The sequence below is a fragment of the Nuphar pumila genome, chromosome 1, assembly GCF_984573655.1.
Source record: "Nuphar pumila chromosome 1, dmNupPumi1.hap1.1, whole genome shotgun sequence".
Taxonomy (NCBI): Eukaryota; Viridiplantae; Streptophyta; class Magnoliopsida; order Nymphaeales; family Nymphaeaceae; genus Nuphar; species Nuphar pumila.
This window is the reverse complement of record NC_143249.1, coordinates 45524847-45544106: the sequence shown is the minus strand read 5'-3', so window position 1 is coordinate 45544106 and position 19260 is coordinate 45524847. Positions and strand designations below refer to the sequence as shown.

The following is a 19260-nucleotide window of genomic DNA, read 5'->3' as shown; positions in this document are numbered from 1 at the left end:
TGCTCATCCACATGCTCTAACCTGAGGGGGGTGTATTATCTATCATGAGTCCTCGACCGATAGTCTCCGATTCCTATCTAAACTATTATCCATAACCATATGGCAGTTACCAATTTTTGTTATCGTCCGTCGATAACTATTATCGCTTATCGATAACTCTTATCGAGTCATTCTTTGAGATGACATAGGACTCAGTAGTATATTGAATCTCATTAAATATATACGTTGAAGTAATACAATCATTATTGTTTTTCCTCCCTATTATCATATTAGCATTATCATTTTTTCTCTTGCTTTATCTTTTCACAATAGCAGAACACCAGACGCCTTCGTGCTATGCGATGACTCAGATGAATTATATAGGGCCAAGGTCAACGTGGTTGGTCAAGAATATATGGAATAGGTTCCCAACTTTTTTTTTTTTTAATCAAAAGTAATTTCGTTAATCAAATCGAGTAGGTGCCATAGAAGTCAAACAAATCACGATGCGATGTCGCTGATGAGACGGAGGAAGCAGCTTTCACCATTCATTATTGAACCCTGTGAAACGCCAAGCAAAGAAGGAAGAGGGGAGAGGCATGGCGGAAGAAACCATCCTTTCTTCCTTGTTGATAAAGTTGGCAACTCTTATTTCCAGTGAGGTTGGAGTCTTTTGTAGTGCCAAGAAGGAACTTCAAAGCCTAAAAAGTGAACTAGAAGCAATCAAATCAGCCATGGAAGCTGCAGACGGTCTGCCATATTTCACGATGGAAGGAGTGAAGGACTGGCTGCAAAAGCTCAAGGACATCGTCTACGATGCTGAGGATGTTATCGACGAATACGAAGCCAAAATTGGGAAGAGAAATCGAACAATCAGTACCAGAAAACGACAGGTATGCGGCCCCTTCACCCATCTCTTCTCCTTTGATAAGCACGTCCTTCTCCACTATAACCTTGGGACACAAATCAGAGACATTAACGAGAGACTATCTCATATCTCCAAAGAGAAGGAATACTATAATCTTGACGCATTTATCGCACAAAAGAAAGAGATGAGTAGCAACCGAAAGACCAGCTGCTTTATGGTTGAAGAAGACATCATAGGTAGGGACTCCGATAAGGAAGCTCTGGTAGCAAGGCTGCTACTTGAAGATCCTGCCGTGGGTGGAGGAGGAGAGGGACGCAACGTCTCTATCCTTTCCGTTGTGGGAATCGGTGGGCTTGGGAAAACAACTCTAGCCAAGATGGTTTTCAATGATGATCGGGTAAAGAAACATTTCGGGGAATCCACGTGGTGGGTTTTTGTTTCACAAAGACCAAACGCTGAGAACGTGTTGAAAAAGATGTTGGAAGCAGTTAAAAAAGATGCCACCAACATCTCTGAGCTGAACACCATTTGTGAATTGCTGAGTCCCACACTTTCAAATGGGAGGTTTTTATTGGTACTAGATGATGTTTGGGATTTGGATTGGTGGGAGCAAGTGGAGGCACTTTTCAAAAAGGGTGCATCTGGAAGCAGAATCTTAATAACCACAAGAAAGAAACATATTTCAATAGGGATTGGAGCAGTTTATATGCACCAACTTGACAATTTTGCAGTTGACAGAAGTTGGGAACTGTTTCTACGTAAAGCATTGAGGAATGGGGAGACAGAGGAAGATTTAGAAAGGCTAAACGTAAAAGATATTGGACAGGATATAGTCAGGAAATGTGGAGGGCTACCACTTGTGGTTCAGACAATTGGGAGCGTCATGAAATTCAAGGAAAGAACAAGAGAAGATTGGAACTTCATAGCTGATAGCAGGATTTGGGATTGGAAGATGCCTTCCTCATCAGCCACATATAATAGTTCTCTTCTTCCAGGGCTCATATTAAGCTATGATGATTTGCCCTCTAATTTAAAACGTTATTTTGCATACTTTAGTTTGTGCCCAAAAGTTCGTCCTTTCCGAAAGCAGGACTTTATAGTGAATGTGATGGCACATGGGTTTGTTGCAGATACTGATGAAATAAGTATGGAAGTTATGGCAAACCAGCACATTGATGATATGCTAGGCCGTTGCTTGTTTCAGTTAAAAGAATCCAAAAGAAAGTATAATGCGTTGTTGGGAATGCATGATGTTATTCATGATCTCGCCCTACATATTTCTGGGAGAGAATACAATCACAATGTTGTCAATGAACATACGCGCCATCTAGCGGTTAGCAAGCATCTGAACTCAGTTGATGAAATTGGGCTGCAAGCAAATAAGGTATTACGAACATTGTTATGCTTTAACGGCTTACCTGAAAATCCACTTGATAAGTACACTAATAACTTAAAGAGGTTGAGAGTGTTAGACTTGAGTAGAGGAAGTTTCCTAAAATTGCCAGACTCTATAGGAGATCTTCTTCTTTTGAAACATCTCAGCCTAATGCACTCAAAAATAGAGGAGTTGCCTGCTTCAATTGGTAGACTCTGCAGTCTACAAACATTGCTACTACATGGTAGTGAGATCAAAAGGTTGCCCAAAGAAATAGGGCGACTATGCAACCTGAGGTGTCTTGGTTTGGAGGATACATCTAAATTGGAGTTTGTGGCTCAAGGTTTGGGTAAGCTTACTGGTTTGCGTAGTATGAGCAAGTTTATTGTATGTGATACAAATGGAACTGAAAAAGGATGCAATATAAGGGAGTTGAAGAATTTGAGTAAATTAAGTGGGAGGTTGGTCATAGAACACTTGGAGAGGGTAAAGCTAATGAATGAAGCAAGAGAAGCTCTGTTGCAAGAAAAGCATCACATTGAAGATTTAGAGCTGGTATATGGAAAGATTATGGTTGATGAGGCAAACTCAGAAGAAGAGACGATAATAAAAGCCCAAGAATCTCTATTTCAAGAGTTGTTACTGCCACCTAATATTAAAAATTTGGGCTTGGCACGATACTGCGGGAGGACGTTTCCGGCTCATTGGTTTCCAAATCACAACTATGCATACCTGAGAGTGCTGAAGCTTCGCAGCTGCCCGTTCCTTGAAACACTACCTTGTTTTCCTACTCTCACATGTTTGCATCTCTATGGATGTCTCAATTTAAAGACGTTGCCCGTAATTCCTTGCTTATCAGAACTGGTAATACATTGGTGTGACAGACTGAATCAACTGCCATCCTTCCCAGTGCTTGTGACACTCAAATTGTATGCATTAACCGATTGGGAAGGATGGCCATCAGGAACAGAGGAAGGAGCACTGTCATGCCTAAACACGTTAAAAATAGTCTACTGCCCCAAGTTGATGACATTGCCTCACTTTCCTGCACTCAAGAGGATGGAGATTAGGTTGTGTAATGAGTTGTACGCTCTCCAAGAGGAGAAAGGCGGGATCGAAGCAAGCATGCCTGTCCTGACAGAGCTGGTAGTATGTGGGTGCGAGAAATTGCTTGCATTGCCTAGCATGCCTGTCTTGAACATGTTGAAAATAGAATCTTGCTACGAACTGAAACAACTTCCATGCTTGAGGACGCTAGAGAAATTGGAAATGATTGGCTTGGATAATTTTGAAGGATGGCCGATCGGGATGCAAAAAGATGCAATGGTACATCTACAAAGGCTACAGATAAGCAGGTGCCCAAAGTTGAAGGGATTGGCTCGCTTTCCTGCTCTCACATACATGCGGATTAACGACTGTGAGGAGTTGCATGATCTCTGGGGTGAAGAGGGACAACCAACGGAGCTTGAAAGTCTGTCAGTGAGCTACTGCCCAAAAGTGAGTTTCCTGGTAGACTGCCTGTTCCAGCTCACCAGACTACGTGAACTGGAGATAGGTGGATTCCCAGAGTGGACCAAAGAAGTAACACCGTCGCACATAGCAGCTCTTCGACGCCTCAAAGGTCTAGCATTGGAGAATCTGCCGGGACAGAATCCATTGCCTGATTGGTTGTGGCATCTCTCTGGGCTTGGGCAGTTGACATTATCCAGTATTACTGAGGCAAGAAGCTTACAGGGATCATGGCAAAACCTGAACCAACTAGATCGACTGTACATAGTAGACTGCCCAGAGCTCACTACCCTTGAGGGCCTCTTCACCCAGTCAGTGGAGTTGGGAAGGGAAGGTGCCTCCCAGAATAGGAAGTTTCCTCCCCTTCTCAAACTTGAAGAATTGGAAATCTCTGATTGCCCCCAGCTCAAGTCACTGTCAGATGTGCTGCAACACCTCGTCCATCTGAAATCCCTGACATTAACGAGATTACCGGATCTGGCATCCTTGCCGCAGCAGATCACCAACCTTCACAAACTTGAAAGTTTGACAATTGGTTATTGCGCCAAGCTAGCTTCGCTACCATCCGGGCTGGAAGGTCGCCTCAGAACGGGATTAAGCATTGTAGGTTGCCCCATTCTAGAAGGTGGAGTAAAACTTTACTACATGAGCAAATCTGATTCCCTTGTGAGTACTACACATGCCTTTCCTAACAAAATAGTAGAAACCAATATTTTCATAATCCAATGGAATCAGGTTGAATTCTACCCCTACTAGGAAATCAGCTGATTCAACCCTGAATCAGAAGAATCGAGCTGAATCGGAGCCTTTTTTCAGTTTTTATGATTTTTTGAATTAAAAACTTAAATTGACCGCAGTCAGCCCGATTCTGTTAGAGCCTGAATCAGCCAATTCTCTAACTCATTTTGAAAATAGATTTTGTTCATAAAGAGATTCTAACAGCATTGCTCTCTCTCTCTCTCTCTCTCTCTCTCTCTCTCTCTCTCTCTCTCTCTATATATATATATATATATATATATATATATATATATATATATATATATATATATATATATAGGAAAACCTGGGTTTCCTTCAAACTAGTTCGAACGTGCGGTGGAACACCGTGTGTTCTTTTTTCTCAAAAAAACAGAATTAGTGGTGATTTTTGAACTCTGTTTTTCCGCCCAGAGATTTAGTGGCGGTCAAAATCGCCACTGAAAGTAACGACGGACGCTTTGTATATATATATATATATATGTGTGTGTGTGTCTTTTAATCCACCATTAAACCAGTTAGGTTTAACATTAAATGGATTCAACTTTATGAAAATGACAACACCTTTAAAGTAATAGTATTTTTTTTAAATGCAAGGTTACTATTTTTTTGGCATTATAGGTCTTTTGAACTCCGAGGGAATTGAAAAGTCAAACACCTTTCCAAAAAACTAATTTTATGAATCTATCAAAGTTAATTTTTTTTACCTCAAAAAGTAACTTTGCATTTTCAAAAATGCTATTTATTTTAAGGTGTTTTTAATCATTTTCATAAGGTTGATGGACGCTCAGCATACCAAAACAACAAAAAATACCAATTAGATGTGCTTTTGAAGCGCCTTTAACGGTCCAGTTCTGTTGGGACATTTACCGGCGCTTCAAAACGCCACTAATTAGCTCAGTGGGAAATTTTGTTTTTTAGCGGTGCTAAAGGTCCCAGATTTTTTTTTTTTACCCTTTGAGTGCATTTTTTTTAAACACGCAAGGCATTAAGCAGCTACCACCCTCCCACTATATATGTATATGTGTGTGGGGTTCACACATAAATTTTCATTCAATTTTTTACTGCAGCTCGAAGGGTAGACTTTTATGTTTATCTTACCTAACGCTCATTGATCTTTTTCCATTTTTTTTGTTTTATTTCATTTACTTATGTTTTTTTTTATAGGCAAGCTGGGGTTAGGCAGACCCTCACCAGTTATACAGCATACCATTGGGATTTGAACTTGCAACTTCCCAACACAAGGTGACATGCACTAACAGCTCCTACCAAACAACCGGAGCCCTCGTTGGTTCATTTGTGCTTGCAATCATGTTTTCTTCTTGGTGCCGAGAAGACCAGTCTTTCAACTGCATGAGAGGAGCTGTAAAAGCACTGGCCCTGCTGGCATAAGAGGTAAAAGCGTCACAAGTTGTCAGTATAATTTTGATGTGGAGACAACAATGCAACTCTCTTGGTGAGCATTTCTCATGGAACAAAGGTTATTCACTAGCAGTACTTTGGGTGGGTTTGTTCCCACATACCCTGAGAAAGCGATTCTAAAAGCCTGAAATCTCATGTTCTTCGGAACATGGGATTTCATGCAGCCTGTGATTTCGAATTATTCTCACGGCAACCCATGAGATTTCAAATCTCACGGTTCTGATTCCAAATCCCATGCAAGTTGAGGTAGAGTTCACTTGGCACTTGGGCGTGGTCCTCATAGTACAAGCCCTACCTGGTGCTGGTGCAGCGGTCTCCGCTTTGGTAACTAGAGATGTAGAACCGGTTCATTGCAAGCATTTGATCTATTCAGCTCTTGCAGATTGAAGTAGAGCGGAATTTGTTGCGAGCTAAAGAACAGGTTAAAATTGCAACAAGAGAACCTTTAATTTCTTGGAAACTTCGATTGATTGCAGTGCTAAAAACATCTCCATGTTTGATTGCATACCTTTGACTTTTGTCTTCTTGTTGCAGATCGATTTTGTAATATTTCTATACCGTGGTGTCGCCACCAAAACTAACCCATCACGTTCACATGAACCATGTCCCAAATTTTTGACTCGCTTTGTGATGATCTGAATGGAATGGGGATCAAGAGAATCATAATCAAAGAAACGGTGACTGATTGGTGTTTAAAATAGTGTAGAAGCTAAATAAAGGTCTACGTGGTAGGATATCATTGACCTGATTGGAGGTGAAAAGATCAGGTGCAATATGATTGCACAAATATTTGTGCATTAAGCACCTCATCACCCTCCATCTTGGGGACAGGCCTGTCAGGTGTGGGGCCCAAGACCTGATGGATGGCGATCCGGTGCTTAATGCACAAATATTTGTGCAATCTTATTGCACCCGATCCTCTCTTGCGACCATTAGTAGTCGGCATTTGTAAGAATTATGTGCAGTTAGAAGGGCACGGATGATTAATCTTGCACATCCGTGGCACATATGTCACGAGGATTTTTCAAATATCAGAAGAAATTACTTACATATAGGTGCATAAAATATGATAAAATTACGTTTAACCACTAGAATTTTCAGAAATTTAAGATAGGCGCTTAAAAGTTTCAAAAGATTGCTCAAATGAGAGCTCTGTTGAAACTGCAGACACCATCAAATTGCTCATTTTTTTATATTCTCTCGTATGTTTGCAAGATTGTTATGTGAATATAAGCAGGTCCGCATGTTTTAAGCTTTAATCTCCTCTAATTTGAGATTTTCATCTTCTTGAAGGTTCACAAAATAGTTACGAGAATGTGAACATGTTTGCATCTCTACCTGTGAATCTCCTTCCATTTTTGTAAACTTCATTGAATAACTCCTAGACTTGGGGAAGTCAACGAATATTCTCTGGTTTTAGACTTTTATCTTTCTGAAGGTTCGCATGATAGGGCTGTAATTGTGAGCAGTTCTACGTTCTCTATTTGTGAATCTTGTTCCATTTTAAAGTAAACTTGTGTACTTGGGGAAGTCTATGTTTTATATGCAAATCTCCTCTAGTTTGAGATTTTCATCTTCCCTCAAGATAGTTCTTCGAGTATGAGCAGGTTTGAGGAGATTCGTATAATAAACATGCCGACCTCCCCAAGTTTGGGGTTTTACTTCGCGAAGTTTACTAAAATGAAAGGAGATTTGCAAGTAAAGAGTGAAAGACCTGCTTATATTCGCAGAATAATCTTGTGAACCTCTAAAAAGATGAAAATCTCAAACTAAAAGAAATTCACGTGTTAAATATGCAGACCTTCCAAGTCCACAAGTTTACTTTTGTGAAGTTTGCTAAAAATGAAAGGTGATTCGCAGGTAGAGAGTGAAGAGATACCAACATTCATAGAACTATCTTGTGAACCTCTAGGAAGATGAAAATCTCAAATTAGACGTGATTAGTGTAAAACATGTAGACCTCTCGAAGTCCGCAAGTCTGCTTCACGAAGTTTAGCAAAATGAAACAAGATTTGCAAATAGAGAACGCGGACATGCTCATATTTGCAAAACAATCCTATGAACTTGCAGAAAGATGAAAATCTCAAACTAGAGGACATTTGCATGTTAAACAAAGAAGGAAATTCGCAGGTGGAGAATGCAGACCTACTCGCATTCACATAACTATCTTGCTAAGCTTTAAGTTAAAAAATTTCAATTAAAGGAGATTCGTGCATAAAACATGCATACCTCCCTAAGTTGGCAAGTCCATTTCATGAAGTTTGTTAAAATGGAAGGTGATTCACAAATGAAATTGCGAACCTGCTCATATTTACATAACTATCTTGTAAACTTCCAAGAAGATGAAATTTTCAAACTAAAGGACATTCATGCATAAAACATTTGGATCTCCCTAAGTCTGCAAGTTTACTTCACAAAGTTTACTAAAGTGGAAGGAGATTCACAATTAAAGAATGTTCATATGCTCACATTCATAAAACTATCTTGTGAACCTCCAGGTGAATGAAAATCTCAATAGCTAAGTTTACTCAAATGAAAAGACATTCAAAAATTGAGAATGTGATAATTATCTTGCAAACCTCAGAGAAGATGAAAATCTCAAACCATAGCAGATTCGTTGATAAAACATGCAGACTTGAATCATGCAAATTTTGTGAGGGTGTAAAATGGTCTTAAATAGGTTAAGAGATTTTGGGTATGCACAAGATTTTGACATATTTCTTGGCATTTGGGAAAATAACATATTTTTGGAGGATAGTATGGTCATTTTTCATTGTAAGCAACTCGGTGATTTCTTTTTAATCTCTCTCTCTCTCTCTCTCTCTCTCTCTCTCTCTCTATATATATATATATATATATATATATATATATATATATATATATATATATATTGGAGAGCCGGTGCCTACCACGAGTGAACAAAGGTTTTTGGAGTGTTTTTCACAAATTTTATCCTGTAAATGTATTCAGCATGTTTGATTGGCTAGGAAATGACACTTCGATTGTGTTCTTCAATGATAAAAACATGATATTTTAGGCCTTGAATATATATGAAAATATTAAACTATTGATTTTCAAACCTTATAAAAACTTTCGAATTTGCTGGAATTGTACTATCGAAAAGTCCATTTCTATAAAATTCAGCATGTACAATGTAGAATCAGATTTGAGAAAAACATTACAAAAACCCTTTCAAAAGCCTGGTATGATGGTAGTAGGCACATATCAAGTAAACAACTACACCACTCTCTCTCTTGATATATATATATATATATATATATATATATATATATATATATATATATATATATATATATATATATATATATATATATATATATCCTACACCTATAGCAATATCCCATGGGTTGAGGTTTTTGAGATCCACATGATGATTAACCAACATGGTAGGTCCAAAGCTCTCCATTACCCGATCCACAAAATCAGTTCATGTGAACTTTTTGTGTACGAGATCAAGTCACTCCTACCAACGAAGGTCACCGCCCTCTAGACAGGCAATTGCTTCAGCAACACGTGCTTTTTTCGGCACGTTATGGTATGCAAAGAAGTGCTTAAGTTTGAAAACTCACTCAAGCATGTTCTCACCAAAAAAAGAAAAAACTTCAAATTGGGGTTTATGACCCATACTTTGTGTATGATTGTGCAGTGGCTCCCCAAGAATGGACTCGTTCGCGCGTTTCCCATTTGGCCACCGTTGAAGCCTTAGTTGGTTCTATGCCTTTGCATGTGGAGAGCATCCATCTGTGCTCCTAGAGCTACTACAACCCTCTCAATACGCTCTAGGTGATCGTTGCTCTCTTTCTTTAGCCGACTTGTCTTGGCTTGAGCTTGTTCGGCAATTGCTCGAACTTGTTCCGCGTGCTTGCAGATCTCCTCATTTTTTGCTTCCATAAAAAAGCATTTCTGATGGTGCACATTTCCAAAAGACTTTCAATTGTCTAATACACCATCTCACCATCTACAAGTTGAAACAGATTGATTGGAGCGTGAAACAAGCTGAGATTTCGTATGATATCCCTCTATGTTGCATTTCCAAGGAGTGAATCTCCCTTTTCTAAGCTCCTCCTGCTCGTAATGAGACTGACATACAGCCATACTGTAAAGGACCCCATAAACTGATTGCATTGACATCTATGTTAAAATACTGTTAAATTATAAGTGTATCCTTTATATATATATATATATATATATATATATATATATATATATATATATATATATATATATATATAAAAACTGAAATACCCTAAAGGACTGACCTGTCGTTTTCTTTTCTGTATTTTTATTTTGTATTTTCTTTTTATTATTATAGCTGTTGGGCTGGTCAAGGACCAGCCCCTTTGTGTCCTCAAGTGCCTATTTAAAGGCACTCTCTCCTTGTATTTCCTAAATGCTTTCTAAAGCATTTCTAAGTGAAAGAACATATTTTTTTAATGACTTGTGTTTGCCATGTGGCTTTTGTTGTGTTCTTTTCATTGTGTTTCACTGGATTGTATTGTCCCTCTGTGGACTAACTGTTTGTGCACTCTTTTGTTTATTGTTTACCCTTATTGGGTTGTCCATTATACTTCTGCTCTTGCGATTACAAATACAAATTAAAACATCCAAATTTACTTGAAGGGAAAGAGATTTGAGATGGACTAGAGAAACAAACTCTCAAATGCTTTTAGATAGAGCTTTCTGGTCATCAACTGCAGGAGACTCTGCATCAGCTTCCACTTTCCTGAATACCAGCTTTTGTTGTGGCAGTTGGCCGTTGGAGAAGACTGACTTTTGTATCAATCAACACCCTGTCCTCTTCCTTGAAGTCCCCCCTCAGTATGCCCTTGGCCAACTCATTCTCAACATGCTGTTGGATCACGGGCTTGACAGGTCTCGCCCCATAGTTGGGATCGTAGCCAAGGCTCCCAAACAGTTGGACAGCCGCATCAGTCACCTCTATCTTAATCTTCCTGTCAGCTAATCTCTTTTGTACACGTTCCAACTGTAAGTATAAGAAAATGAGTATCAATGGATCTCCAGTGGTTTTGCCGATCTCCTTTATATATGCAAATTTAACTAGAAAGATCAGTGATATCTTCAAGCGATGCAGCAAAGCAGACTAGAAAGATCAAAATAGAAAGAAGAAAATAGAGAGTTGACAATTAATTGTCAAAACTGGCAGACATCATTAATATGACATATGTGTAAATAGCATTGTCCAAAATACTACCAACACTTGCTGGCAGTTTTTCTTGAAAGTATTTTAAAAGAGATTTTTCATTAAAAATTGTCAGTGCAAACCGTGCATTAAATCTTAAATTAACCGGTTCACACTAGTAGTGAAGTTCGGATCGAACTCAGGGAACGGATTTATAACTTTTGTAATCCACACAAAACACTCTTTATTACCTTGAATCAAATGTAAAGAAAACGACTACCCTATTAAGCAGAAATAAAAATTATTACAACCCAATAAATTGAATGGCCTGAGACCCGAAAAAGTACAAGTAAAAATAAAGAAAAGCAAAAATCTACATAACTCTTTTCGCTCGCAATCTAGCTTCCTTTGTTCGCACGGGCACGGCCCTCGCTATCACGTGCATGAACCCACCTGCAAAATACAACCACAAAGCAAACAAAATACTAGACTCCCTATTCTAGCTAATGTTAGTTGTAGAAAATTAAGGTTAAATCCAGTGTTTTAAAACTCGCTGAGTCAACTCGTTGACTCGGCTGATTCGACTCGGCTCGCCCCTCCAGCCAGTCAACCCGGCAAGGCAAACTCAGTTTGCCAAAACTCGGGCTTGACTCGGGCCGACTCGGCTTGACTCGGCCTGACTCGGCCTGACTCGGCCTGACTCGGCTTGACTCGGCCTGACTCGGGCGAGTTTTGTGATGTTTGAAATCTGTTTTTTGAGTTCCAAATTACAGTTTTTTGAGTTTTGGATGCCTATGAGAAGTCACATTTAGGTTTCATCATCCATTTGTTATGTGAACAAGCATTGTACATATTCAAATATTAGTAGTCTTTTTATAGTTGTGCCATTAATATATTTCCTGCATAGTTTTATACATGAGAAAATTGCTTATTTATGTTGATATTGGGCATTTTGTAAACTTTCAATATGCACATATATCCCTGTTTTACATTTATGGATTTGTTAAAGAGGGAATTAAAACTTTTAAAACAAGCTAGCATATATGATTGGCCATTTTAGGAACCTTAGGTAGTAGCAGACTGAACTCATGGTGACCAAATCCTCTAATTCAAGTCATGAATTAGTCAAAGTGCTTGTATAGATATCAAATTCGATCATTCAAGCAAACCTCTATAGCTCTTTTTAGTTGTTTTTATATTCTTATAGACATTTGGAGACTATGTTTACTCAAAAACATGGTTTTAGACAAATTATATATTGTTTTTCTTTTAAAATCAAAAGTTAACAAAACCCGGTCTGAGTCACCGAGTTGACCCGCCGAGTCACGAGTCAATAAAGAACGAGTCGAGTTCTGAGTCACGGGTTTTAAAACCTTGGTTAAATCTAAAAAAAACAATACAAGAACCTAAATTATATCTAATTGTAAAAGAAATCAAATTCTAGACTAAAATGCAATCAAGCCTTAATCTAAAATAAAAAGAAAACAAAATGAACTAAAGAGGAACAACTAGCAAGCATAAATGAAAACCAGCCATGCTTCAAAAAAAAAATCCTTTTTTTGAGTCCGAACAGCTTCATCAATTCGATGCAGGCACGCTGGTTGAATCCAATCATCACTCGCCCGATTTTTATTCAGTTCAGCAATCTTAAAGTATATAAAGAACAATATGCATTGATTATAAAGGTTGTTCGATTGGCGGATCTGCTGGCAGATTTGTTAATCCAATAGCTTGTTCACGGTGGCCTCATATCAAATGTGATATGGGCTCAATCTGCCTGCTGTAGCGCTGGTTGAGTTGCAGATCAGGCCAGGTGATCAACGTCAGCCGAGTCTGACCAGATTGGGTTTGTGCTGTTGTGGGCAACAGACCTGATCTAAAAATAAGGATAGTAAGTTGACCTGATTTATAACAAAAATGCAGATTGAATCTGCTGAACTGAATTGGATAAACCAAAATGCAAGCAAATCAATAGCGGAGCAGATCTGCAGATCAGATAAATATAAACCAGGCTTAACCAATCAGATCTGGCATATCAGAGCTGGCTCGAGCCAGGATCGAGCCCGACGCTGCTCGGCGAATCAAATCAGGTATATATAAAATTATGCGGATCAAGTCTAAGCTAGCAAACTTATCTGCATGCTTGTTGATTCAGGTCTGACCTGGATCAGTTTATTCTGGCAAACCATATTTGCACCAGCAGACCTGCTCGGCCAGTTCAGCTGATGGTCGGGCTTGCAAAAAAAATCAGATCTGGTCAGCTTTGATCGCAAGATCAGATCGACCGATTTAAATACAAAAAAAAAAAGAATGGCTTGAATTCTTTTCTAATTCCTAATTGAACGGGATAAAAAGAAACTAATCTATGTTGGACAATAAATTAACCAAAACTTATATTATGCAGAATGAATGAGACTACCTATATGCAACAATCTGTAAAGAGAAGGGAGAGAAGAGACGTACCTCAGGTCGCCTCTGACAGAGTGGGGAGAACAAAGCAGTCTTCCATGATGATCACACTTCACGCCGAGGAAAAAAAGAAGTCGGCGAGGAAAAAAGAAAGAGAGAGAAAGAAGAAACTGGGAAGAGAAAGGAGAAAGAGAGGAGAGATAACCGGCTGGGAGAGAAAGAGAGAGAGAAGAGGGAAGGGGCGTTTTTCTCAAAGAGGAAAAGACGCCCCCCTCTCTCTAATCCTTATTATTTATAATCTCAAATTAGGTTTTAAAAGTGTTTACGAAACTTTTCTAAAACACTTTCTAAATTTTCAACAAATTCATACAACCTCTCTTTTCAAAACTATTTTCTAAAGACTTGTTAGTAAAAACTGAACTTTTCTAAAACACTCAAGTGGGTCAAAACTTGTTTATTTTTTTATTTAATTGAAATCAATGTGTACCCTGCAGGACCATGCCAAACATTAGTTAAACATAGGTTTTTAATGCTCATTTCACACAAAATCATGCATACAGAATGTATATATTATGCATAAAATTATGCATGATCACTTGCAACTGAATGCAATTCAGCAGTACATGAACTCAAGGTATGACCTAACTGATATGAAACTTCAAAGCATACTGACTACTAGACCAGGGCTTGACTGACCCAGTTTGAGTTCATTAGCCACCACAGTCAATCCAGGTCAGTTGTGATGCTTTGGATATAGCCTAGTCAGGTACATAAGCTGATCTTCAGTTTTCCCATGATTCATAACCAGTCAACTGTACAACAATCCCTCAAGAAATTGTGGACCAATGGGCTTGCTAAACATAAAGAGACCCTCCATAAAGGGGTATATTTAATATTTCTATCATCCTCTTCAACTTATAGCAGAGAATGAGTTTATTAAAGGAAGGTGCACGATTCTTACATTATTTCTACTTGCCACATTCACTTGAACGCTAATAGGACACATATTGATCAATACCCACCATTCTCTCAAAGTCTTCCATATCCCCCATACCCAAACATACCATTGAGCCCCAAAGAACATCATGAAGTGAAAAACCAGATATTATCAGAAATTGAAGCTTCAAAGAGAAAAAAGAATAGTGCATAGGCAAAAAACAGAGTAACATACCTCAAGTCGCACGATACTGCCAATCTGTTCACGGTCCAGTGGACTAAAAACGATATATTCATCAACCCAATTCATAAACTCTGGACAGAAAATTGTCCTTGCTGCCTCCATCACTCTTTGCTTGATGACCTCATAAGCAGAATGTCCAGAGAGAGTTTCATCATCAGCATTTAGAATATACTGGGAGCCCACATTTGATGTCATGATTATGACAGTATTGGTAAAGCTCACAGTGCGACCTTGTGAGTCAGTCACTCTGCCATCATCTAAAATTTGAATGAAGATATTGAAAACATCTGAATGAGCCTTTTCAATCTCATCGAACAGAATGACAGCATATGGATGCCTACGAACAGTTTCTGTTAGCTGCCCACCTTCTTCATAACCAACGTAACCTGGAGGAGCACCTGTAAGTCTAGAGACAGCATGTTTTTCCATATACTCGCTCATGTTGATTCTCACCAGAGCTTCCTCAGTGTTGAATAAATAAGAAGCAAGTGCTTTTGCCAACTCTGTTTTACCAACTCCAGTTGGGCCCACGAACATAAAACTTGCTATAGGCCGATGCGGATCTGAAAGACCAGCCCGAGATCACTGGATGGACTCTGCAACTGATCTCACAGCTGGGTCTTGACCATAAGAGCTTCTCCCTCTCAGACTGCTGCAGCTTGGAAACCAGAATACCAGTCCACTTGCTGACTACTTCAGCAATGTCACTGCCAGTGACCTCTTCCCTCAGCATAGACTTGCCAGATCTTTGATATTCATCCAATTCCTTCTCAGCACCTTCTAATTGACGCTTAAGTGACATAAGACTCCCATACTTCAATTCTGCTGCACGATTAAGGTCATAATCGCGCTCTGCTTGTTGTATCTCCAGATTTACCCTGTCAATCTGTGTTGAACCAACAAACAAGTAAATAACTTAAATAATACAAGAGAAAATCAGGAAATAAGAAAATAAACATGCAATGTTTCAAAGTGAATTCAGTTCGAGCAACCAATAATCCACCCCTGATGCTTTTCAGGGTACTCAAATAGTTATCCCTTGTATAAATGGTGACACACTCAGAAAACAACAAAATCCCAATAAAATCAAGATGCTTTTGAAATATCACCAATTTTCAAAGTATCATGATTTTATTGTGATATTAACATGTTTTCAAATTTTTAGATTAAAGAATTCCTTTATGTTTTTATGTGTTTTCCTAAAAAAAATCTTTATGTTTTTATATACTTTCTCAAAAATTTATCTTTATATTTTTGTATATTCTCATAGATTTTACTTAATCTAATATATGCAGACAATTTCTTCATATTTAAAGAAAATCAGTTTAGTATTTGATCTGGCGTTGCTAAGAAAAGCTTGGTACCAAGATTTCTGACATTATCCGAATCAAAAAGAAAGAACATACTGGATGCTTGAGCATAAGGTCATCATGATTGGTTGGTATTATGCCCAAAAAAGCATTGGATATAAATGTTGTGAATATAAATCATGGTAAACATCCATAGAGGAACTGTTAGCACTATAATAAGGTCAAATAAGAAATCCTTATTCTATCTAGATAAAAGTACCAAGAGGGCATGACTATAACTAATCAGGGATTAACTTTTGCATTTGATTCAAATCACCGATTGAGGAAATAAGCTGATTCAGGTGACTATTACACCTACACAAGTGACGCCATGAAAAACACACTTAGAATCCACAAAACAATAAATTTCCATGCTATTCTTTTTCTACAAGCTATCATTTCGAGCATTTTTCACTATACTTTAGGAAGATTATTTCTTATGCACTTGAAAAATTCTTAACAAACATATTTGATGTTTGATGCCTTTTAATACGACCAGGATTTTTAGATGGAATTTAATCAGAATTTGCAGAAGCACTTGAAGATTTTCCAACGATCACCAAGAAAGAGTGCTAAGCCTAAATGTGTCACGTTTTTGTGATATCATATCAAAGCATACAAATACGACTGAAAGTGAAGTGAAAAATGGACAAGATTTCTAAAAGATTCTGGGAAAAATATAAAGCAAGATTAGTTTACTACTCTGATAAGAGTCATGGCTTACAACTACATTTATCAAGTTCAGTTACCCAAGCATTAATAGAGGGAAAATGAAAAACATGTGCACGTACCTCTTCTTTCATTGACTGTATTCGGGTCATAACAGACTTCTCATGTTCCCACTGTTCAGTTAATTCAGTTTGTCTCTGCTTTAAGAGGGAGAGTTCTGCCTCAAGACGAATCAACCTATCTTTTGAAGCTTTGTCTGTGATTAGTAAGCGAAAGACGCTCCATTTCCAACTTCAAAACAGCACGGTTTATCTCATCAAGAGCAGTTGGTTTTGAAGTGATCTCCATTTTTAGTCTTGCAGCTGCTTCATCTACTAGTTCGATAGCTGCAAACAAAAAAAAGAATGCATAAGAGTCCAGAGAAGGCCAGATTTAAAAAAAATAAATATATATAGAGAGAGAGCTCTATAACAATTACCTTTGTCAGGCAGAAAGCGCCCACTTATATAACGGTCTGAAAGAAGTGCAGCCTCTACAAGTGCACTATCTGAAATACGAACACCATAGTGTAGCTCATATCTTTCACGCAAACCACGAAGTATAGAGATCGTGTCCTCCACTGTGGGCTGATCAACATATACTTGCTGGAAACAGCGCTCCAGGGCCGGATCTTGCTCAATATATTTTAGATATTCATCAAGGGTAGTAGCTCCAATACATCCTAGCTCCCCTCGACCAAGCATTGGCTTCAACAAGTTGCCTGCATCCATGGCACCATTTGTGGCACCTGAAATAATCACAAAGATCATAACCAGCATCTGCCTCTATAACAGAACTTTAGTCAATTATTGACATCAAAGCTATTAGGCCTCTAAAAGGAGAGTATTCTGAGAAAGCACACGATAATAGAGACAAAGTTGACTAATATTACTGAATTTTTTCAAAATCTGATTCTAAACTTAAAAGGCTGGAATCCTTCATATAGACCACTAATTTTATAAAGGGATAGCTATCAATATGAGAATGAACCATGACATGCAACATCACCATCATAGGTCTTACGTCAGCTACATGGGGTTGGCTCGGACTATGGCATACTGCCTTTGAAACTAGTACACAAGATTGTACAGAACGATGAGAAATACCAACTTATTTAAACATTAACCACAAAAGATTTACAAGCCTTTAGAATCAGTTTGCAACTATTCACGACACAGCTGATAATACCAAAATATACACTTCCACAATGGCAATAATACTTTGAAAATGATATATACAACTGATTGACTTGGAGAAAATAATAATGAAGACCAAGAATTTCACATGATTTGAATTTTGAAGATACTGGAGAAATCAAATATATCTTGCTCCACTGGATTCTCTTTTTCAATATCTCAAAGGACTTTACTGATTTGAATATATGAAGATATAGTTACATTAAGTGGCTACTGGCTAGAGCTAAAAAAGTGGACATACAAAAGAATAGGGATACTGAAGAGGTATTTAGGGTATGTTTGATGCGCGGTTCCCAGCGTGATTCAGAGGAAACTGGGAAAGGCAATTTTCAACAAACGTTGGACGCGACTGACGGCGTTCCGCGCGTCCGCCGCGTCCTTATACATATGATCTTTTCGTTCCACCCTCCCACTGTTACAAAAGTAACAAGGATGAGGGAAATGAAATCTTCTCGATGGGCGCGCCTCAACTCTGAAGCGGGGTTGTTGACGATGCTTCGTCTGCGTCGAGGGCCAGAGCCGCCACCGCCTCTCCATCGACGCCCTCTCTGAGCTCCGCCCCTTCGTCCCGACGCTCTTCTCCCGCTTCGACTCCGTCTCCAAGCTTGCGCTCAAGTGCGACCGCCGGGCCGTCAGCATCGACGACGCTTGTCCTCATCGCGATCCACTGCCAGAATCTCATGCGCCTGAAGCTCCGGGCATGCCGGGAATTGACGGACTCCGACATGGAGTCCTTCGCTAAGAATTGCCCCACTCTGAAGAAGGTCTCCTGCGGATCCTGCGCCTTCGACGCCAAGGGATCAAAGCCCTCGTCGACCACTTCCCCGCCCTCGAGGAGCTCTCCATCAAGCGCCTCCGCGGCCTCATGGATGGCGTCGGCGAGGCGGTCGGTCCTGGATCGGCCGCCACCAACCTCTGCAGTGTCTGCCTCAAGGAGCTCTACAACGGGCAATGCTTTGTCCCCATGATCGCCGGATCGAAGAAGCTGCAGACAGGAATTTTGCGGAGGTATCTTTTGAGTTGAAGGGCATGGTTGATTTCGGGCAGCTAATATGTTTTATTTTGTTGAGGTATCTTTTTGAGTAAAGTTGGAAGTGGAAATTGATTTCTTTGCATTTACATGCTATATGGTGGTTCTGTGTTGTTCTGGATATGCCTATTTCATATTAAAACTTTTGTTTCTGATATTTGTATGATATATCTTAGCGACTTATGATTCATAATTGTGCTTTCCATATGTTATGAAAATGAAACTTTTTTTTTGTCTTAATTACCAAACCTTCTCACGAGTTCATTCATTAGAGATACTATATAAAGCATCTTCAAACAGGATATCCACCTAACCCGA

The 19260-nt window shown here is 39.0% G+C and overlaps 1 protein-coding gene and 1 pseudogene across 1 annotated transcript; one reads left to right on the top strand and one right to left on the bottom strand.

Moving 5' to 3' along the window:
• Positions 1-536: 536 nt before the first annotated feature.
• LOC149848867 (putative disease resistance protein RGA3) lies at positions 537-6139 on the top strand. The gene is made up of 2 exons (XM_090012730.1): positions 537-4397; positions 5655-6139. The coding sequence occupies exons 1-2, from the start codon at positions 579-581 to the stop codon at positions 5667-5669; spliced, it is 3834 nt and encodes a 1277-aa protein (XP_089868856.1). The 5' UTR covers positions 537-578; the 3' UTR covers positions 5670-6139.
• A 4499-nt stretch (positions 6140-10638) lies between these two features.
• LOC149848866 (chaperone protein ClpB3, chloroplastic-like) lies at positions 10639-17495 on the bottom strand (annotated as a pseudogene).
• Positions 17496-19260: the final 1765 nt, after the last annotated feature.